This window comes from Micromys minutus (genome assembly GCF_963924665.1).
Source record: "Micromys minutus genome assembly, chromosome: 11".
Taxonomy (NCBI): domain Eukaryota; kingdom Metazoa; phylum Chordata; class Mammalia; order Rodentia; family Muridae; genus Micromys; species Micromys minutus.
Window position 1 is genome coordinate 41,792,965 of NC_137980.1, and position 23,222 is coordinate 41,816,186.

The 23,222-nt window shown below is 43.2% G+C and overlaps 1 protein-coding gene across 3 annotated transcripts in view; it reads right to left on the reverse strand.

The window, feature by feature from the left end:
• The window catches only part of NCOA3 (nuclear receptor coactivator 3), a 74,918-nt gene that overhangs the window by 15,072 nt on the left and 36,624 nt on the right, over positions 1-23,222 (reverse strand). For 2 of the 3 annotated variants that reach the window (XM_080924839.1, XM_080924837.1), the window contains exons 2-13: positions 21,873-21,952; positions 10,362-10,466; positions 10,000-10,172; positions 9,486-9,586; positions 7,806-7,980; positions 6,603-6,788; positions 6,388-6,486; positions 5,722-5,862; positions 5,323-5,470; positions 3,118-3,494; positions 2,126-2,994; positions 825-966 (exon numbers count right to left, since the gene is read on the reverse strand). In XM_080924839.1, the coding sequence (XP_080780965.1) occupies positions 825-966; positions 2,126-2,994; positions 3,118-3,494; positions 5,323-5,470; positions 5,722-5,862; positions 6,388-6,486; positions 6,603-6,788; positions 7,806-7,980; positions 9,486-9,586; positions 10,000-10,172; positions 10,362-10,447 (2,497 nt within the window). In that variant the 5' untranslated portion in view covers positions 10,448-10,466; positions 21,873-21,952. The remainder of the gene's footprint in view (positions 1-824; positions 967-2,125; positions 2,995-3,117; positions 3,495-5,322; positions 5,471-5,721; positions 5,863-6,387; positions 6,487-6,602; positions 6,789-7,805; positions 7,981-9,485; positions 9,587-9,999; positions 10,173-10,361; positions 10,467-21,872; positions 21,953-23,222) is intronic. The other variant, XM_080924838.1, reaches the window with a different exon arrangement.

Genomic DNA, 23,222 nt, shown 5'->3' on the forward strand with positions numbered 1-23,222 from the left:
TTCTGGTGTTTCTGAAGACAGCTACAGTGTCCTCATATACCTCAAATAAACAAATCTTTAAAAAAGGAAACAAAGGGGGAGAAAGAAAGGAGATCATAAGTAACCAGCATGAAACGACTATAAATTATTCTTTAGCTAACACAACACACCCTTGATAGAACACCTAGTAAGCATCCTACAATAAGGAAGAGTTTCTGTAAAGACCAAAACAATTAGGAGAAGTACCTCAAAGGGTTAAATGACAAGTGTTTAATCCAATTCTCCATGTTTAAGAAAAAGTCTACCCCAAGGCCCAAGTATGGATTCTCTAAGTATCATGGTTACTGGCACATTAATTAGAAGGGAAACCTGAGAGAGACCAGTTAGACAGCTAACAGCCAAAGTACCTGCTGCCAACCTGACGGACTAAGTCCCGCCCATCCCATGACCCACACAGGAGGGGAGAGCCACTTCTTCAAGATGCCCTTTGACGGTCCAATGCTGTAGCAAAGCGTATGCACGCAATGCACACACTATTAATTAAATGTAATTTTGAAAAAGCAAGAGGAAGGCAGGAAAATAACTAACACAGACAATATCAATGGGTGAAAAGCCCTGAAAGGAAGTTTACATTCTAAAGTTATAAGCACTTCTGCTCCCAGGTCTTGGTGTAAGGAAACATGCACTGTGCTGAGAAATTTGAGTGAGGCATGTCTGCATCCCAGAAACGGGACGTGGAGTTCAGTGGGTAGTCTCTGACCAGCCTGAGGTCCTCACGAAGGCCATGTCTCAAATCCCCACCCAACCTCACCACTCAAAGAAGAAAAACCCTGGTTCTTCCTTACCCAGAGAACTTGGTCCTGCAAACATCTGCTGTTTGGCCCCTGGATGACTGCCATTTGTAGCATTGTTGTAGAAGTCAGAACTAGTCAAATCTCCAAGAATAGCATCCAGATTATCCAGGTCTCCCGATACCTGAGAATGAACCTTTTAAAATAATGATTTTGCATGTAACACCAGATACATTAAGCCATCAGCAAAAACACACCAAACAGGAGCCAGTAAAGCACAACAGTGAAGTCGGGTGTAGTAGTGTGTACTCTGAATCCCAGCATCCTGAGTTCCATGACAACCAGAGACAGAGAGACTCTCTCCTCCAAAGAAAACAAATCAAGAACAAAGCAAGCAAACAAACAAACAAACAAACAAAAACCAGCAGCAAACACTAAGCCATTACCTAAGATAACAATGCCCAGGCCAAAGGCTGTTTGTGACTTTCCCCCATCTCCACCTCCACTGTAGGTTTAGCCACTACGACAGACCACTGGGCTCTAGAGACCGAGCAGCACTTTTTGCTCTGCCACTGTTTCCCACGACAGGTGGCTAGGAAGGATTCATCCTTAGCTGGCAGAAACCTCCCTATGTGTACCTTCTGATAATGCATTGGTAAGTGGTGTTTTGACAAGGCATTCACAGGCACATAGAGAGGGCTCCTGCTAACAGATATGGTAAGAGGAGGCCTGTGCCCTATGAAATACTAGTCTGTCTTTCTCATTCTCCCTAGAAGAATGCTTACTCGGGGTTAGCAAGATGCTTTTGTAGAACGTGTTCATATGCATGAACTTTCACTCTTTAGGGGAAAAATTATGCTGCTAAATTCAAACTTTTCCTAATAACATCTACCATGTTCTTAACAACCTAATCTGCTCATTCCAATGTAACCACTTCAATAAAAATACCTCAACTCGCCACTAAAAACTTATATAGGGCCAGTAAGATGGCATGTAAAGATGCTTGCTGAGCAAACCTACACCTTGATTTCAACCTTCAGTCCACAACAGAAGGCACGAATGCACAATCACCTCACACACCAACACACACACACACCCACACACACACACACAATCTCTCTCTCTGGTATACAAAAATACACTCTCAAATACACAGACACTCTTTCACATATACACAATAACTATATTGAAAGAAACCTCAAGGCTATCCTTCAATAAAAAATTACCAATTTGTAGTTTTGTTATAACCAATGGTAATTGTTATAACCAACTGTAATGTATAGCAGTATATAATGTCCATAATGTAACACAAAACTGAAGAGACAAATGATGGGCTGGGACAGAGAGGACCTTACCTCCTCACTTGTCTCTGTCTTAATCTTGGGGTCTTTCTCTTGGCCAGAACTGGGATTGGCGGAGCAGCTGCATTGACTCAGTTTATTGTCCCCTCCGTCCGCTTGGGGCTGCAGCTCTTTGGCAAGCACATCACTGGGGTCATCCCTGTCCAGCAGGTATCTAAGAAGGGCATTATTCTCCTTCTTCTTAGGACTCAGCTGCTCCTGCCTGACACTGCCTTCGCCACAGGAAGCAGTGCTGCTGGTGTCTTTCCCGGTGGCTTCTGCAGTGATCTTGGCGACCTCTGCCGGCGAGTTGCCATTCTGCAGCAGCTTGTGCAAAATGCGGTGTTTCTCTTGCAACAGAGACCCATGCACATTGGAAGTGGAAGACACTGCTCCTGATGTGGAGGAGGACACTCCAGAGGGGCTGGTGACACTAATTGAAGAGTCTTTGCAATTTGAATCCAGGGGAGAGTTAGCCAAGGAGGAATGGCCTCGGTCATCGGAAGAGCATGTAAGTAACTGTAACAGTTTCTTGTGGCCTTTGCTTTCCAAGGGTCCCCTGGGAGTCTCTGCCGCCTCCCCACTGCTCTCCTTGGTTTCCTTGTCACCGGGGTGATCTCTGCTGTTTGACTGACATGCCGAACTCTCCACTGGGTTCTGTTCACAGTATAAGCCTAGGGGACTCTTAGAATCCTGACTACTCGCTTTACTTGGCTGGCTTATATTCATATTGGGAGAGTTATCCAATTTGGGGCCTGGTGAAGACAGAGTAGATAAAAGAGAGGTTCCCACACCTTCACTGATGGCTTGCAAGGCACTGAGGGAGCTGCTGGAAAAACTGTGACTCCCTGTATTGCCAGAAGATCCCATGGGAGAGTGTACACCTGCATAGGAAGTGAGATCGGGAGAGATTGTCAGATACTAAGAAGACACTACCTCTAAGCTCCTATTACAAAGACAATGGTGTGGAAAGAAAACAGAAGTGAAAGAAAATGCAACTGTGATACCTGCAGCAGGAGAAAACTGGTGTGAGGCCATCTTTGGGCTTCCACGATTACGAGGAGAAATCATGATGTTCTGCTGGTTGGGGCCAAGACCAGGACTGCCGTGTGGGGGGCTGCTCATGCTGAGCCCATAGCTGTTGCTCTGGTAGGAAGATGGTGACTGTAGGCTTTGTCCTTGGGTCAGCGAGGATACACTACTAGGAGCCCCATACCTAGCTCCACCCATCTGCCCTGTGTTGCTGGGGTCTGCTACGCCATAGGTCCGGCTGCCCAACATCTGTAAATTCTGATTTGGAGACATGTTCATGCCACACCCTGCTGCAGAAGGTCGAATGCCTTGTCCCACCGAATTTGGATTTGGTCTATATCCATTCTGTTCTCTGCAAACAAACACAGAATTTTACTTTAAAGCTGCAGCAGTGCATAACAGGAAGGCATACAAAGGAAGGAAGAGAAGGACAGAACCACCTAGGAGCACACAGTAAACACCACTCCAATAACAAGTGGTAATCACCAAGTCAGCCCAGCAACACTGCCTTCTTTTTTATAGATTCAGTTTTATGTGTATTGGTATTTTGTCTGTATGTGTGTATGGTCACCACATGCACACCTACTGTGTGCAGAGGTCAGAAGGCGGCACTGGACCCCTGGAACTAGAGTTATGGATAGTTATGAGTCGCCATATGGGTGCTATGAACCTGATCCTGTGCAAGAACAGGTGTTCTAAATAACTGAGCCATTTCTCTGGCTCCTACTTTCTCTAATACTGAACTCTAACCCACTCAGAGTGGGGTACACCTAGACCTTAAATCACTAATAACTCAAGAGCTAAGAAGGTAGCCTTGTGGCAATTTTTGGTATTTAAAAATCATTATGTTCAATCTATACACACCAAGAAAACTTTGACTATTTTCATGTTACATTTAGTTTTACATGTACTTTAAATTTATCTTTATGGTAACTAGTAAGATTTCAATGCATACTATCAAACCTTTAAAAAAATCAAATACTGACAAAAATATAGTTTTATTCCAAAATGCTTTTTAAAAAATATTATGTATTTAATATATGAGTACACTGTAGCTGTCTTCAGACACACCAGAAGAGGCACCAGATCTCATTATAGATGGTTGTGAGCCACCATGTGGTTGCTGTGAATTAAACTCAGGACCTCTGGAAGAGCAGCCAGTGTTCTTAACAACTGAGCCATCTCTCCAGACCCTCCAAAATGTTCTTTAAAATCTATACATATATCTCTCTTCTTTTTTAAATAAAGTTGTAAGAAAAAAAGTACTGAGCTATATTCCAAAGCCCATTGTTTATTCTGAAACAGAGTCTCATCTTACAAAGTTACTGAGGCTGGCCTTGAACTCATTCATTAACTTAATCAGACCCAGAACTTGAGATCCTGCTGCCTCAGCCTCCCATGTAGCTAGGATAACAGGTCACAGCAACAGATCTTAATTATTGAATTTGTTTGTTTGGGTTTGGTTGGTTGGTTGGTTTTTATTTGTTTGTTGTTTGTTTTGAGATGGGTCTCATATAGCCTATGGTAGCTTTGAAGTCACTATGAAGCCAAAATTTTTCTTGCCTCTACCTCCCAAGTCCCAGAAAACACAGGAGTCCACTACTGTGCCCACTTTATGCTGTACTAGGAACTGTACCTGGGGCATCATCAAGGAAGGCTGCATTTCACCAGCTGAGCTGCATCCCTAACAGTACTAAATGAGCCAGAAGATCTAAATGAGTGACATCAGCACTGAGTGGCTCTCACAGCCATGTGATCTGGAGCCTCTCAGAGCTCACCTGCTGACTTGCCTGGGGCTTAGCCTGTGAGCATGGGCCAATTCCTCAAGACAGTCGATGAATGAACCTCTTCCTATGCAGTTTGTTTACCATTAATAACATTAGTAGTTACTACCTCTTAGTGCCTAGTAGTCACATTTATGCTTTATTCGAAATCCAGTCCCTAGAAGCAATGTAAACATAACACTAGAAATGAAAGGTAACAAGGTACCCACCACTCTCCAACATACCACCAACCTCACCTTCACCCCACACACACACCCAGGCCTTACCCAGGAAGAAATAAAAATATAACCTTAAAGAACTTAAATTCACTTCACAAAATCCAACAGCTTCCCTGCCTTTTCTCCCTGCACATCAACCGCAAAGCATCCTGGGCCAAGGGTGCTTCAGTGTCATCACCTGTGAAGAATGTGGGTCGAGACGAAGCCATGACGATCGTTTGTTACAGGATTTCGGAACAGCTTGCTTTTTGTCTGCGCACTTACAATAGTTCCATCAGCCAATGAGAAACGATACACTGGGGTCTCTGCGTGGCCATGAATATAAGCTATTGGGAAAAAGCATACTGTTACAGGACCTGAGACTAGACTGATGCAAACAGGAACAGACAAGAAGGAATCACGCTTCAAGTACAAAATTGTGTTAAATCATGTGGACATACACAAAAGTATAGAACAACTATCCTCAAAAACCACCCCCTCTCCCACCACCACCAAATAGCAGAGCAAGGACTGACCACACAGTGAGTGCTTCACAACATCATCAACATCAGCACCAAAATCAACTCCAAATGCCTACCTTCTTGATAGTGGCGCTTCTGGGACCATGACTGCCCATCATTCAGACTGAAGAACCTCTGGATACACCTTCGGATTATGTCTTCAAAGCCAGGCCTCATGGAATATCTAAGTGAGTTTGTATCTATATTGACAACCTTTCCTATTAAAGATAAAAACAGAAGATTCTAACCCTGCCCAGAAGAGCCCGCTGCAGCTTAGTGGACTAGCAGTTGGAGGCTGCTCTCAGTCTTAAAGGAAGTTACTTAGCTATACTTAGTGTTACTTAGAGAAAATAAGATTGCCAAATCAGAGAGACATAGAAAGTGAGAGCAAGAGCTCAAGAAGAGGCTGATTCTGACAGCTCAAATAACAAACAGAAATGTACACTGTAGGGCTGTAGAGAGCCAAATTCATTCTGAGCACACAGGAGGAGAACTAGGCACAAGCCTGTAATCTCAGAGCTCACAGGGCAGAGAAAGAGGACCCCAGGCTGGGCTGAAATAGATCTATCTGGGCACGCAGAGGTGCTTGCTGGTGACCTCTGCTTCATGCTTAGAGCCCCAGGTGGAAGAAGAGTGAAAAGTGCATTCACTGTGAACTCACAGAACCAGCAGTCCACAGGTGCAGACGCAGAGCCAGAAGAATAAGAATAGTTTCCAAGTGAAGGCACACTGGCTGGTCTTACCTGAAAGGTCGTGCCTGGTGATAAAGCTCTCAGGTTGGGATGAGAACGGCCGTTCTGTATTCACACGTCGAGCCACACAAATCATACAGCACTGCAAGTCTACAATGAAAGGTTACCAGGTTGGATTAACATGGCTTTTAGCTCTGACTAACAGCGACCAGGGACACAACATCAGTAGGAAGGGTTAGGACCAGCACAGTGGACCAAACTCTCACCTTCCCCTTCTTCCAGCATAGCTCGAGGCTGAGACAAGGCAAAGCACTGCATTGTTTCATATCTCTGGCGCGTTTCCGGACTGGCATTCATGTCTTCCAAAATATCATGTGTTTTCATCAACATACGACAATTAAAGGTATGGCTTTTTTGTCTCTGGTTCTCATTAGTCCAAGAAACTCCATTAACTTTGGAAAACAAATTAAAATTTGAAAACAAATTGAAATTATTCTTTATAAGCCAGGTAAAACTCTATCAAAAACTATCAAAGAATTCAAGCTAGGGTTGGGCCTTGCTCTTTGCCAAGGACCTGGATTCAGTTCCCAGAACCCACATGGAGCACAGTCATACAGAACTCAAGCTCCAAGTAATCGAATGCACTCTGCTGGCCTTGGACACACACATGATGCACATATATGTATATACACGCAAGCATTCATCATATACAAACAATGTTTTAAAGGGGCTGGAAGGGCAGCTCACTGGTTAAGAGCACTTAGTTGGCTCTGAACACCCATATCAGGCAGCTTGTGAGCAGTTTCAAATCCAGCTCCAGTAATCTAATGTCCTTTTCTGGCCCCCGTGACACTGCAGTGACACATGGCATACATTCACATACATGCATACATGCAAGGGTATATATATAAAATCTTTAAGAGCCCATGCTATAAACGAGTGTGGCAGGGCAAGCTTCTGGGCCAGCTACTGGTGACAGAAAAGAGGACTGGAGAGCACCCTGGGCAATACATGAGACCTTAGGTAGAAACAGAAGTACAGAGTCCAGCTATCTTTTCTTACCACACAACTCCCATGTGGTGACACCTACATATAACATTTCAGAATGACAATATCAAGACATCTTCAGTCTCATCAGAAGTCCCACTGAACATTTGGGCCCCCTGGAAAACTTTTGAGATCAAACTGAAAATGATGCTGGCAATCACTTATTAAGTCTCATTTTCTGGCTTCTTAAAAGCACATTCAATCTCTTAAGAAATAACTAAGGAAAAATTACATATATTCAGAAAACACATTTCTATGTATCCCTGTAGCCAGGTATGGCAGCACACACCTGGAATCCCAGCACAGAAGAGAAGAGACAAAAAAAAAAAAAAAAAAAAAAAGAATCAGAGAGTCAAAGCTAGCCTGGACCACACAGTAGGACCCTGTCTTCCTCTCAAACAAAATACAAAAAAAGAGCGCACCTGTGGATTTTGGTAAGTGTTTGAGGAAATCCTTCCGGTCTTGCTCATGTAAGATGCTGTAGACACTTGTGTTGACCAGGTCTTCCTGCTTGTACTGCAGATACTGGATGACATTTTCTGACACAAATACAATGTTTCCATCTCGATTCACCACAAACAGAAAACCATCCAGTGCCTGCAGTGGGATGTATTAACACTTTTATGAAAACCATATTCTCCCAAAAGCATTAAACCCCTTCCCCGATTTTTGCTAGGGTTTGGGGGTTAGGGTTCAGATTAGGGTTATGCTTGCAAATAGAGCATTTAAAGGGTCAATAGTATTAAAAGACCCAATCCAATATAACTGGTGTCCTTATAAGGGCAGATTAAAAATACACCAGGGAGGCATGCTCAGGGAAAAGGCCATATTAAGACACAGTAGTGAGCCAAAGAAAGAGGACTTGGGAGAAAGCAGTCCTGCCAACACACTGATCTTGGACTCCAGTCTTCAAAACTGAAGAAACAGGCTAACTAGGCTTTAGCTGTCTGAGTCACCTACTCTGTGATACTCTGTCACTGCAGCCTTAGCAGAGGAAGACTTCAGCCTTGTTTGTAAGTAAAATGTGAGGGGGTGGGGGACACTAACCCAACAATTAGAGTTAACTGCCAACCATTGGCTCTATTAACATTAGCATGATTATTTCAGGGCATAAAAATAATCAAAAGAAAAGGCACGTAGGGAAAGACACATCACACAGCTTTAACCCCAATATTTAGGAAGTGGAGGCAGGAGTTAAGGTCACCCTAACCTATACTACAAGTTCAAAGCCTGGGCAAAAAAAAAAAAAAAATGCCTGTATGGTTTGCAACCTTGTCTCAAAAAACAGAGAAAAGAAAAAAAAATTAAAAATCATTCTTATTTAGTGCTCCCCAATTTTCCACTGATATCAGGTTAAGCTATAAGAATTACCATCTGTTCCTGAACAAGACTTTAAAATGAATGAACACAAAGTAGTTGAAATGACTCACTGAAAGAAAGACCAGTTGTCAAGTAAACTTGCTGAAGCGCTCGCCGGCCTGAAGTAGACACTGCGCCATGGTTAATCAGCTCTTCCCAAGGCAATTACTTTAAAAACACGCACATGTTTAATGTTTGAAATTGCCTCACAAGCTGGGGTGCATCTCTGTCACAGAGCACATGCCTAGCATGCATGAGGCCCTGGGCTTCCCTCCCCAGCACCATGAATAAATTCTCCAAGAATACAGAGCTGAGGGTGGAGAATGTCACTCCGTGGTAACATGCTTGCCTGCTATGGTCACCTAGCATATGTGAGGCCCTGGGTTGAACTCCAAGCACAACAAAGAAAAGGGAAAACTGTAGTGTTCTGTGTAAGCAATCGTGGGAAAATTCATAGAAGGGTCTGAACTAAAATACACTAAGTGGCACCTCTGGGTGTTACTGAGCTACTCTATCTCACAGACCTTCTTTGTTTCTGTGTACGTGTTGTATTTTCACACAGTATATAGTGCATATACAGAATTACAGACAGTGTCAGGTGGGTATTTTATGATTGCTATAATACTGAGCTCTGCTCCACGGGGGTCAAAACTATTTCCTCATTTCCGATCCCCCCCCATGAATCACATAGTAAAATAGCCAAAGCACAGCGTGCTTTGGACGGCTACAATCCTCACACCCACCTGTAGTAAAAGCGGTCCTAAAGAGTCTTTATCAATGACACCCTGCCCTGTAGAAGACACATCAGCTTTTTGAACATCATCATCACTGGAAATAGTTTTTCCTGAATAGATAAAAGGAAGCATCCTGTTGAGAAGCACTACCTCAGCCCTTTTACTTACACACACACACACACACACACACACACACACACAGAGTTAGGTAGTATGTACATATACATGCAGAACACTCACTGGCAGATAAGAGAATACCACCACAACCTCATGGTTTCCCAGGAAGGTAGAAGACCTCACATGCTAGCTTCCCTCCCACCAGCGGTCTGCATGCTGAGGAACATCATCTTCTGCCAATTCTGTTAACTGTTTCTTTAAAACCAAAGCTGGTCAACTCATGGGACTTTGATAAAGTCTTACCACCAGTAACGCCCTACTCAATCTCCCTGATCCAAAATGGGGGGGGGGGGGGGCATACATATTAGAAGTCCAACATTTGAGTGCTTTTCTGACTTTGTATTACCTTGTTCTTTTATTTGGCGTATCTGTCTCACTGTCTCCTTTAAGATGGCACACTTGTCTGGCTTGACGTTGAAGGTGTCAATGTCACTGAGGTTTGCAGATATCAGCTCGGCCAGCTCCTCTATGTACTTGCTCTCCTGCTCCCGCCTCCACTTTTCACCACTGTAGACAAGACTGCAAGACGGAGAAAAGCACAGCCACAATCACACCTCTGTCAAGAAAGCTTTGAGCAGATCTGCCCTGTACTACACATTAGTTTCATGTGGAAATAAACTAAACTCAGTACCACCTTTTTGATTAGCCATTGACCTTGAGAAACATCAACCCCAGTCCTTCCATCTGGAATTGGAGACAATCACCTACCCTTGTCCTGGAGCATCACAAGGCAATTTGCGTTTCCGAGACTCGGTGGCCAGCGGATCCAAGGAGGTTTCACCTTGTCCACTCATCCTGAACACAGATCAGCAACTATAAAAGAAGAGGTGACAAGACTAAAGCACTAAAACACGCATTTTCAATAAAAGGGCTATTATCCTGTGGTCCTGTTATGACTGAGTGCGTTTGCATATGCTCAGAGCTCAGATGAACTCTTAACTATGCTGGGCAGGCAGAGTGGTACTGGCATCTAACTCCAGCACTCAGAAGGCTAAGTCAGGAACATTAAGGATTCTGGGTGAGCCGGGACTATACAGCAAGCTCCAGGCCAGTATGAGCCTGTGTCAACATCACAGACTATCAGGACTTCAATCTTAAAACAATTCAGAATTTTATTTATATCCAAATAGAACAGATAAAAAGATTACCCAGTGATTTGGTAAGAACTCTTCAAATAGTGAGCCCAGACTAAGCTGTAAGATTTATTTTTATTTTCTGTGTATGAGTGTTTTGCCTACATGTATATACATATGTACCATGTGAATACAGCCCCCCCCCACAAAGCCACAAAAGGCTCTCAATCCCGTGGAGCCGGAGTTAAGAGGCAGTTATGATCTACCATGTGGGCATTTGGGAACAGAACTCATCCTCCAGTCCCCTGGCTCTTTCTCTAGGCAGCACTTCTCAGACTATATAAACATGACCGTAAACTACCCTGCATTCTACTTAAGGCACAGGTGTAAAGCCAGACACACTCTACGACAGGGCGGCCATAAGCCACACATTCCACCACCTTTATTTACATGCTGACTCCTAGAAAAGAATGTATCATGGTTAAGTTTCAAACACTAAGACGATAAGTACAAGGTTTTTTTTTTTTTTTTTTTGAGGGTTCTATTAGGCCTCATTTACTAAGGCTTTCATGTGTGGTAAACTCTTGCTTGAACATGACAATCACTGGTTTAAAGAATCCCAAATCTCCAATGTTGCATCTAGAATTTCAGCCAGCCAGTCTGCAGGTGTGCCACTAGGTGGCACAATACCAGAAAGGCCAGTTTAAGGGGAGAAAAAAACCACATGATCATACTTAAAATATGTAGGTCATGTTTGTTTTGAGACAGGGCCTCATTGCCCAGACTGACCTGGAACCCATAGTTGTGGCTGGCCCTGAGCTCCAATCCTCTGCCCCAATGTCTCTGCTTCATACTGGGACCTCAAGCATTCGCTGTCACATCTGTGGTCACACACACCTTTGGAACCCTCTAGGGTGTTAGACTACAGCATCATGCAACACAGTGTTGAACAGTCAAGGGTGGTTCTTTCAAAGACAGAACTACAGCAAATCTGTGTTACCAATCAGTTCAAAGATTATTTTTAAACTGAGCCACACTGAGCATTTACATACCTATTTTTACTTAACTTAGTCCAGAATTCTAACTACATAGTACCTTCTTGCCCTTGTGTTACATGGGCTCAAGCTGCACATGGTTTGATCTGCACTCTCCACAGCAGGTCTGACCTTGCTGTGAAATACAGGCCAGTGCCTCTGGGTCACAGCCAAGCTCACCACGCATACAGCAAGAAATAAGCATCAGTGGAATAGTGCCAACTTAATGCAGCTGAATGCCAAGGACTGACACTGGCTCCCTGAAAAACACTGAAATGTTGGTATACGGCTGAACATTAACCAACTTCCTTTGTTATCCCAGGTTTCTGGTGTGTTTCGGATAGAAGAAAAGACTTGCAAACTAGCCTGAAGCACGCACAAGAACACACTGAGCAAAAGGAAGAAATAGAGCCAGCTCAGGAGGCAGGGGTGCTTGCCTCTGTTCCTGGCAACCAGAGATCTATCCTGGGACCCACAAGCTGGAAGCAAAGAACAGATGTTTTCTGTACTCCATTTGTAAACTGAGGCACATGTGCATGCACAAGCACACAAACATTTTTAAAAAGATTAAATGAAAAAATATCTATGTCAGTGTTTTGTTTAAGCAAGTTATTTTAAGGCCTGAGAAAAACTTTACTGTACCAAAATGAGAGCAGGCAGATTACCCAGTGATAAAGTAGCAGACACTGGTTAAGTCATTCCCTTTTCCTAGGTCAGTTAGTAAAGGTGAGGGAGTGGGTGACTCAGAGCAGTATGGCACTGAACTTCTCACATACACTGGGTGATCATTCATGATGACCCCCACCACACACGTGTGATTAGTTCTGTTTTACAGATAGGGAACTAACTAACTAGCTTTCCACTAGCATCGAAACTAGACTTTGAATGAATGGAAGAAACTATAACATACTCTATAACCAACCAAACAATCACCAAAAGCAAATAGTTCAGCCATATGTCACACTACCTCCAACCAAGTAACCAAGCTTCTCAGCTTCTCAGTAAAAAAACAGAGGGCTGTAACATCTGCTGCTAGGGCCATAAGGTAAGGGTCTGGGGAGTCAGGGGCTACCTCTGCAGGCATTATTACTACTATTACCCACTACTCCCCACGACACTGCCTGAACCATGCTCTGCCAGGCCTAATATCACCCTGACGTCCACATGACTGTTTCTCTGAATATTCTTTGTCTCAAAGAGGCACATTTTCAAATGGTATGTTCTAGTTTCCTGCAGCTGACAATCAGACCTGAATCCTATCAGGAAACACCCAGGCTGCACCACTGGAAAGCATGACCCAACTTCACTGTACTACAGAGCTTTCGCATGTACGATTTTTCAGTGAGTGTAAAGCACTAGATAAAGCTGGCCTTTCAAATTAGATATTTACTTTCAAATAGATAATATTTCATTATACAGTCTTTTTGTTTGTTTTTGTTTGTTTTCTCCCCCCCCCCCCCACAGGGTTTCTCTGTGCAGCCCTGGCTTGTCCTAGAACTTGCTCTGTAGACTAGGGTGGCCTGGAACTCACAGAAATCTGCATTAAAATCCACATTCATTCATAGCACCAATCATTCCTCAGAGAAGACACTCCATAATGAAGAGTACTTATGGTGCCAGAAGCAAACTCACCTCTATTATGTTTAAAGGATAAAAGTTCAAAGTTTATCATTGACTATCAGTCTAGTTTAGCTACCTCACTTTCAAAATATTGTCGGCCAAATATACAAACCTGAAAACCATAGACTGTCAGTCACTGTTTCAATTAAAAAGGAAAAAATACTATTTTGAGGCTGGAGAGATGGCTCAGTAGTTAAGAGCACTGTCTGCAATTCCAGAGGTCCTGAGCTCAATTCCCAGCAACCACATAGTGGCTCACAACCATCTATGTTGGGATCTGATGCCCTCTTCTGACAAACAGGCATACATGTATATAAACCATTCGAATACATAAAATACATAAGTAAATTTTTAAAGACTTCTGATGGCTCAAAAACTAATAGTATTTCAAGCCAGGAATGGTGGTATGTACCTTTAATCCTAGCACCTGGGAAGCAGAGGCTTTAAGGCCACCCTGTTCTATAGAGATAGTTCCAGAACAGCCAGGACTACATGGAAAAACCTTGTCTTTAAAAAAAAAAAAAAAAAGGCAAAGCAAAAGGAAAAAGTATTTTAGGGGCTGGAAACCTGGGTCCAATTCCCAAAACCCACAGTACAGCTCAGAACAGCAGATCTGATACCCTTCTCTGACCTCCACAAGCACCAGGCCCGCACATAATAGACACGCATAAAGCAAAAATTAATAAATCTGTTTTTAAAGGTGTTTCAGTCTGAGCAAATGGCTCAGCCAGTAAAATGCTTGCCTGAACTCAATACCTCAATCTACATAAAAGCCAGGGGCAGTGATATACATAACCTCCCTGGACCCCATGCTGGGACAGGGGATGGGGGGCAGGACAGACAGACACTCACACACACACTCACTCACACACTCACACACACACAGAGTGCAGGATGGGGGGGACACCTGGGGCTTACTAGCCGGACAGCCTTGCCTAATTAGCTAGCCTCAGGCCTATATAAGATCAATCTCAGAATTAAAAGTTGGGGGAGGGGCCAATACCACAGTGACATGACAAAGTACTGGCCACCAAGCCTAATGGCTTGAGCTCAACCTCCAGAAATCACAAAGCAATAATAAAGAACGGACTCACAGCCTCCCAGAAAGGACAACTCTTTCTTTCAAAAAAGTTGTCCTGTGAACCCATACCATGGCATAGGCAAGCCAACACACTAAATAAAACACTGAGCACTCAGGGGGCAAAGGCAGACTGATCTATTGCTAGTTCAAGGCCAGCTTGGTCACTATTTCAAGTTCCAGGCCAGGCACAGCTACACAGAAAGACCCTGTCTCAAAACAATAAAGTAAATAAACAAGTTGTTCCCCACTCAGTATGAAGAATGTAGGCTACAATTTAAACTGAATTAAGAGGGCCAAGAAACTCAAGAAAAAAAGACACTCAGTAATCATATAATAAAAATAGATGCCCAGGATTAAAAAAAAAAGAATTGATGTTCAAGAAGGAGTGTACTTGGGTTGGAGAGATGGCTCAGTCTTTAAGAGCGCTGACTGCTCTTCCAGAGGTCCTAAGTTCAAATCCCAGCAACCACATGGTGGCTCACAACCATCTGTAATGAGATCTGAAACCCTCTTCTGGTGTGTCTGAAGACAGCTACAGTGTACTCATATGAATAAAATAAATTTAAAAAAAAAAAAGGTGCACTTGCACATAAGCACACATAGAAATAGTAAATGTGAAAAAAAATACCAGTTTTTACAAATCTCAAAGAGTAAAGACGATCACATCACTCACTGTCTGAGTGCCTCTTAGTTAAATATATCTGGTCAGCATGGATACTATGTGAAGTCAGAGCCTAGCAGAAAAGGTTGATTTCCACACTCAGCAGGCACATGCACACACTGAATCACTGACTTATCAGACAAGCCTAATAAGGCAAATGAAGAGGAGAACCTCAGACTCGTCTCAGAGCTGATTTCAATACTAGCACGACCCTACCAAGTTTCCATCTCTGAATTTCAACTCCATTTCCTAAGAATGAAAATCCAGCACTTTTACAATGTAAAAGTGATTAAAAACCCATTTCCAATAGCAAAACTAAAACATGTTTAGCAGACATGGGCTTTTTGCTACAACAATACCACTGTCTATTAATGTTGTTTTTAAAGACAGATCTTTGAAACCAGAATTCTGGTTTGTGATTTTAATCCTAGCACCCAGAGGATAGAGAAAGTCAGATATATCTGTGAGTTCTAGCCCAGCCTGGTCTACAGATTGAGTCCATCAAGGACCACAAAATAAGATCCTGTCTCAAAACACAAAATACAACGAAACAAAAACCATGTCAATGCTTGTAACTGTTTTTTTTAAAATATGTGTGAGCATCTTGTATGCATTTATGTCTGTGTACTATATGCATGCAGTGTCCTAGGAGGGACGATAGTTACAAGTGGTTTGTGAGTCACCGTATGTATACTGGAAATTTAACCCAGGTACTTGAGAGGAGTCAGTGCTACTGAGAATCTCTCCAGACCCCTCACAGTTAATTCTTTACAAAAACAAAAACAAGTCGAGCAATGTGGTACATGCCTTTAATTCCAGCACTTGGAAAATGGAGAGAGAGAGGGATAGGGGGGGGGAGGGATGGAGGGAGGGAGGGAGGGAGGGAGGGAGGGAGGGACGGAGGGAGGGAGGGAGGGAGGGGAGAGAGAACTTGCAGCTCCCTCCCCCAAAAAGACAGAGTAAAGACACTGGCAATTCAACCCGATTAAGCTGAAAGTCTCTTCACTATACAGCATTCTTAGGAAAATGATTTCCTTATGAAATGGTTTCCAAGACTCAGGATTCTTACATTTCTTTCTTCATAAAACAATTTATCAAAAACCCAGATAAAAACACATGCACACAACTAATTAATTTTAACTTCCTTCCCAAGACCTAAGACACAAAGCCTGCAGAGTCTACAATTACAGACAGCAGACTAACATCTGTGTGGGTTGCTGTGTCCTCTGCAATCAGAGCCTGCTCCTGCTCCTGCAGCAAGTCAGTGTGATCTGCACACCAATGATACTAGGAGTCAACAGGTTCTGGCATGTAAAGCCTATGCCAACCAGAGAGCATTCCTTTCTTTAACAAGCCTGCAACACATTTTATTCTAAAATTCCATTTTAATTATCATCACAATCAAATTTTAAAAACCCTAAGAACAAAATTAAAAATCATTTAATTTCTGCTGTTTCAGAGCTACAGTTGCTCTCAGGGCTCCAGTCCCTGATTCCCCTGCTCCATTCTGGCACATCTCAGGCTACCGGCACAAGAGGAGGGCTGGCCTGTAGATGACACCGCAAGGCCACTGTGTGCAGATGTTATGCCTTTACTCCAGTGGTCTTAAAACTGGCCAAACAGAAAATTTCACAGAATCAAACATCCTACACTGTTCATTTTTGGATGCTTGTGGATGTGCAATGTGTTTAATATACACTCCCATTAAGAATTTAGTTCCAGGCTGGAGAGATGGCTCAGTGTTAAGAGGTCCTGAGTTCAATTCCCAGCAACCTCAGGTGTCTCACAACCATAAACATCTGTAATGGGACCTAATGCCCTCCTCTGGTGTGTCTGAAGACAATAGTGTACTCATATAAATAAAGTTTAAAAAAAAAAGACTTTAGTTCCTCATTGTTAATGGTAAGTGATCCATTTAAAGCTTGGAAACATATGTTGAACATGTGTGTACATGAAAAGCTTTAAAAGTTGTTTGAAAATGTGAAAAGGAATACGGCTCCTGCTATCCTTGATCATCGTCAGCTGCCTTGCACTCATGTCTGATGCATATTAATCCACAAAGCAAAGACCTAAAAAGGGCAATTCTGAGTCCACCAGCTGCATGCACTGATTACACTCAGCAAGTCTACCCAAGGTCAGAAGTGTAGGTTTTCGATATTAACTTCCACATAGCACTATATCTCAGTTTTCCCTTTTGAGATGGGAAAACTGACTGGCCTGGAGCTTGCTATGGAGACCAGCTAGCCTCACAGACTCAGATCTGTTTGCCTTTACCTGCTCAGTGTAGGGATTAACAGAGTTTTCAACCTCACCCAGCCTAACATTCTTTTGGAAATAGATTTAGAAACAAAGAATTATGGAAAACTAATTCAAAGTTTGGAATCTAGAGGGTACAACCATTTATAATAGCTATACATTATTTCAGTCTTTAAACTGTTAGGCTGATGTTTAAGCCAATTACATTTAATTTCAAAACTAGGTACTATGTAAGTATATTATGTTTTGTATGTTTATTCATTTGGAGTGTGTGTGTGTGTGTGTGTGTATAACAATGGTGACTGAGGCTACAGAAATGCACAGTGTTGCTCTTGCCAATGGCCTGGGCTTGTCTCCCACATGGTGGCTCATAGTGATTTGTAACCCATTCCAGGGGACCCAACAGACACATATGGTGCACAACACACACATGAAGGCAAGACAGTAGTAACCATAAAATATATAAGACTTCTAAAACTGAATTTTACACTCCAGGAGTAATCTCACAGTTGAATAAAAAGGTAAAAATAATTTGAGTCTGAGAACAATCTGGGCTATTATAGATCAAAAGACACTGTATCAAAAAATACATGAATCCTGAAGTACTCGTGACATATTTCAAAAATGTCATACTTAAAGGAAACTACCTTAATCACTGGTCTGACTTGAGGACTGAAACATGATTCTCGATACTAATTTTCTTTTGAAAGCATTCTGTACAGCATGCAACCTATGCTCGGTCAGCCAGGGAACTGCACACTTGTAATCCCAGCACATGGGAAACTCAGGCAGAACTGCCCCAAACTCAAGAGTCCACTATGAGCTACAGAGCAAGTGCCAGACTAGCCAAGGTATAATGTACTCATATATAAATCTTTTTTTAAAAGAATAGCTGTGTCTTTTCCATTTGTTAACAAAACCACTTACCTGGCCCTAAATAGAAGAGTCACCAAGATCATAGCCCAAGTTTAAAACTGTAGTAACAAGCCAGACTGGAGTGAGCTAATGGATGGCACACGCCTGCAATCCCAGCACAAGCTGGGAAGAGCAGAAGTTCAAGGTCAGCCCAACTATGGTAATTAAGCTGAGGGTCAATGAGAACTTTGAGACCCTGTGTCAAAGAAAAGGAGGGGTGGGAACCTAAGTGGAGGCTCAGAGGTCCAGCTCAGCAGTAGAGTGCTTCCCTAGTAAGGCCCTGATCCTCAGAACAGGAGGGTTGAGCACAAATATGCTGCTATATCACAGAGATGGAACTTTATACCAAACCCAGATCTGAAAAGAACTCCTCACAAAGCCAGGAATGGATGGATGGATAGATGGATGGATGGATGGATGGATGGATGGATGGATGGATGGATGGATGGAGGATTTGAGAAAAAAATAAGTAGAATACAGTTCAATCTTATAAACCATCATTAAATTTAAAAGGCAAGTATGTCAGACCCATCATAATGATCATCATAGTCATCATCATCATCATCATCTTAAAGCTAACCATGGGGCTCTCCAGAGGTGGTTAAGAGCACAGATGCTCTGGCAGAAGACTTGGGGGGGTGGAGTGTTCAAGTCCCAGGAAGCACTCATGAAAGCTCCTAACTGTAAGTAACTAGTTCTAGGAGATCCTCTAAAGGTAGTGCAGCATGTTCATGGTGCACAGACCTGCAGGCAGGCAAAACACCCAAACACATTAAATAAACATCTAACAATAAACAAATATCCAAGAATTCATACAATATGGACATTTTTAGTAGCAAGTGGAAGGAGAGCTGTTCCCATTCAGGGACTGACACATGGGAACAAATAAAGATCTAAAAGTTCAAGTACTTGATCCCAAAGAATACCTCAAGCATACATCATAGCACTCAACATACAGAATGTTGCTTAATTTAGTGCTTTGTGCTTTGAAGGGTGGTGTGACTAGTTCATGGGCATCTGAGTGCCAGTGCAGGCACATACGTACCATCTATTACATCCACTTAATCCTCAGACAGTGGGCTAGAAGGAAGAGCTTGAGAGAAAACACAATCCACTCCAACCCATCAAAATAACAGGGAAACAAGGACTGGGCTGGACGCCTAAGCCATAATATCAAGTGCTTGACTCCATAGCAGCTCAACAACTGCCCTCAGAACGGGCTGGATTCGGTTTTCTTGCATTACAGTTTGTTGGTTTATAACATGAGAGGCCGACAGTAACAGCCCTAACCTTATCTACTGAGGCTTCATCCTACCCTTCCATGCAGTGCTGCCCATTGAACTCGGCAGAGGCAGGCCAGTGTGAGTTCCAGGACAGCCAGGACTACACAGAGAAACCATATTAAAACACACACACACACACACACACACACACGCACACACACACGCACACACACGCACGCACACACACGCACGCACACACACGCACACGCCTCACCTCATCCTACGATCTAGTGGACAAGGGACAGAAATAGAAAGTATGGACTTAAGTCACCAATGGCAATCAAGACTGGACTAATCTGTTTAAGTTTGGGGTGAGGAGTGCTTTGGTTCGGCTTTTGTTTATAAGGTCTGTGACCCTGGCTCTCCTGGGACTCATCAGGGAGACCTGGCTAACCTTGAATTTACAATTGTTCACCTCTCAAACACTGGGGCTAAAACCTGAGCTAAATCACAAAAAAGAATTATGTATGTATCCTTACTTATCCCCACAAACAACTCCTTTAAAAGTAATATTGGCATTCTGCACTGCAGTGTGCACCTGTAGTAACAGTGCCCAAACTCGCTGAAGGAAGTGAGCCCAAGGCCTATTGTCTTCTCCAGCCTGGACAACATAGTAAGACCTGGTCATCTCAGAGCAACCTTGTGTTTCTTGAGTGGGGAGAAGCAATTAGAAGGAAAGAGATCTGTAGAGTACACAAAGTGACCATTCTGAACTTACAGGAGGGCCACAGCCCTGCCCTGTAGGTGTCCATACTACAAAGCTGGCTGCTGTGCTTTCTGGCTTTATGCTGAGTTCTTCTATCTAAGGGGACAACAGGCAAGATTAAATGATCCATACACCCCAAACAAAGTCAGCTTAAGTAAGGCTTTAAGGCAGCATCCTTTATAAGCTCCCTATCAGTGGGCTTGCATTTAAGGAAGGCAGCACATAATCAAAGCAACTTTTCAGGGATAAACGTAATTTTTACAACTTAGTCAGTAGCCAGTGATAGTTTTTGGTCACATTGATTCACTATAACCAGAACTCATAACGATATTTACTTTACTTGGAGAAAGAGAACATGATGTATTTAGGGATCAAAGGACAGTTTTCGGACATCTCCTCCCACCATGAGATCAAACTCAGGCGGCAGGTGTCGTGACTAGCTGAACTATCTTACAAACCCATCAGGAAAAGTTTTAGAAGTAGAATTTTAAATTAAATGGTATATTTAAAACTATCCTGCCCACACTGTATGTCTGTACCCACTATAGTGTGAGGGTTTATCTTGACTGTCAGCTTGACTGGGCTGAGCCACCAGTGCCTAGGGTGGCACAGAACACTTCTGGGTGCATCTGTGAACCCTCTTCCAGAGGGGGCAAGTGGGCAGCAAATGACAGGGTAAAAACCCATCCTGACTGTAGGTGGCGCCATCCAAAAGGCCAAGGAACCAGGCTGACTGGACTGGAGGAGGGAGCCTACAAGCTGAGTCAATTCTTTAGTATAAACAAAAGAGAGCAGAACAGATATAGGGATAGCTTCCTGGCTGGTGGCATAGGCTCACAGCTTAAGCATGTGACACACTCTCCGCAGGTGGCAGAAACACTGAGCAGTACCCAGTCACCCAGCCTCGCTTGGTTTTATGGCTGACAGGAAAAGGAACACAACAGATCAACAGCAGACACCAGAAGCAGCAAGAGAACGTCAGTAACAAGTGTGTGAGATCACCATGCTCTTGACTTACAGAAGGCTAAAATTAGAAAGAGAGAGTGGAACAAAAGTGAAAGTCAGGAAAACAGCAAAGCAGATAAAGCCTGCTTAGTAAATGTACCCAAGTAAGGTGGGATTCAAAGAACTTGCAGGAAAATAAAGCACAAGAGCCTTCTGGGAAGTCAGACAGGTTTTCTATTCTCATTTTACTATTCTGATGTGTTATTAAAGGTTAAAACAGGGGTATGGAAAATGTCATTTGTCTGCACAACCAATCTGAGAAAAATAGCAAACATGGGCTGGGGCTGATTCAGATTTGTTTTTTAGACAGGGTTCACCTTGTAGCCCTGGCTGGTCCGCCTCTTTGGGGACTAAGGCATGCACCACCACGCCAAGCAGATTCCAATTTTAACTAAAACCTTTAAAATAGTCCCAGAGCAGTAGGCGGGGCAGCTTTCCCTCCTGCCCCACTTTGAGTGTTTGTGCACCTATGTGCTTGCTCAGCCTAGGCCCACTTACTCAACCATTGTAAGACGAAAAGAAAGCAGGGTCTCCAGGCAGGTCAAGTGAAAAGGAAAATTACAGTGAAGGAAACACAAGAATTACCTGACAGCCCGGCCAATGAGGTCGGATAAGAGCTTAGTTCTACCGATCTCGGAGTTCACTGTTCAGCAATTCTTTTGATCCTAAGGACAAAAGAAGGGGGCAGTTATTGTCTCTTCTTTAAATTAAGCTTTTGCATCAGTCCTGCCAAAATTATCCCATCTGTCCCTTGGGTGTGATAAGACGCCATGCACACAGCCTCCTCTGGGGGATCACACTAGCTGCCTTTTCTGCCATAGCAAGACTTGTGATTTTTGTTAAGAAGTTAAGCACAGCATTCACAATGTGATCTTCAGAGAAGACAGTGGGGTCTATACTGTGCACTACCACTCACTCTGATGCACATGAGAAAGATCGACCTGACCTCAAATTTACTACAGTTATTTAATTCCTTACAAATATAAGCTTAATTACAGACAAGCACAACCTGAAAGATACATTAAAGCAACAGCCTTGGCTTCCCAAAACAACATTTGAAAAGCCAGTTTTCTTAAGTGACCTTGTGCAAGAAATTTTCAATTAAATGCTTGCTGCTGTCTGCTGCATGCCGGGACTGTGGTGGCATCTTTACCCCCAACACTTGGAGGCAGAGGAAGGCGGATCTCTTTTAGTTCCAGGCCATCCTGGTCTGCAGGGTAAATTCCAGGCCAGATAGGGAGAGGGAGGAGAAGGGGCGGAGAAGATAAAGAGATGGAGGAAGAAGGAGAAGGTGGGAGGGGAGGGAGAGGGGAGGGGAGGGGAGGGGAGGGGGAGGGAGAGGGGGAGGGGAGGGGGGAGAGGGAAGTCACAGAAGGCTGGGACGGATGGCTCAGTAGTTAAGAGCATATAATAAACCACATTATCAAGTATCTAATACTCATATCATATCAGCATATAAGAAACCTGAGTTTGTTTCAATGACCACATCAGGTCACTCTCAGCCACCTGTGACTTACATCTTACATCTCTGGCCTCAAGGTAGCAGTGCGCTCACACTCAGACACACACACACATAATTCAAAATAATAGCTAATGAAATCAGGTAATTTCTGCAAACATCAAAATGCCTGCTAATCCCTCACACTGAAAAGCAAAAGAGACCAGCACAGTCATATGCATTTACAATCCACAAACTGGGAAGACCAAGGCAGAAAATGGTTAGTTCAAGGCCAGCCTGGGATATGGAGACAAATCCTCTCTCAAAAATAACCTATGGGGCAGAGAGATGGCTCAGCAGTTAAGAACACCAGATAGATTAGATTAGATTAGATTAGATTAGATTAGATTAGATTAGATTAGATAGATAGATAGATAGATAGATAGATAGATAGATAGATATACTTTGAAACATAGTTCAATGTGAGAACTTGCCAA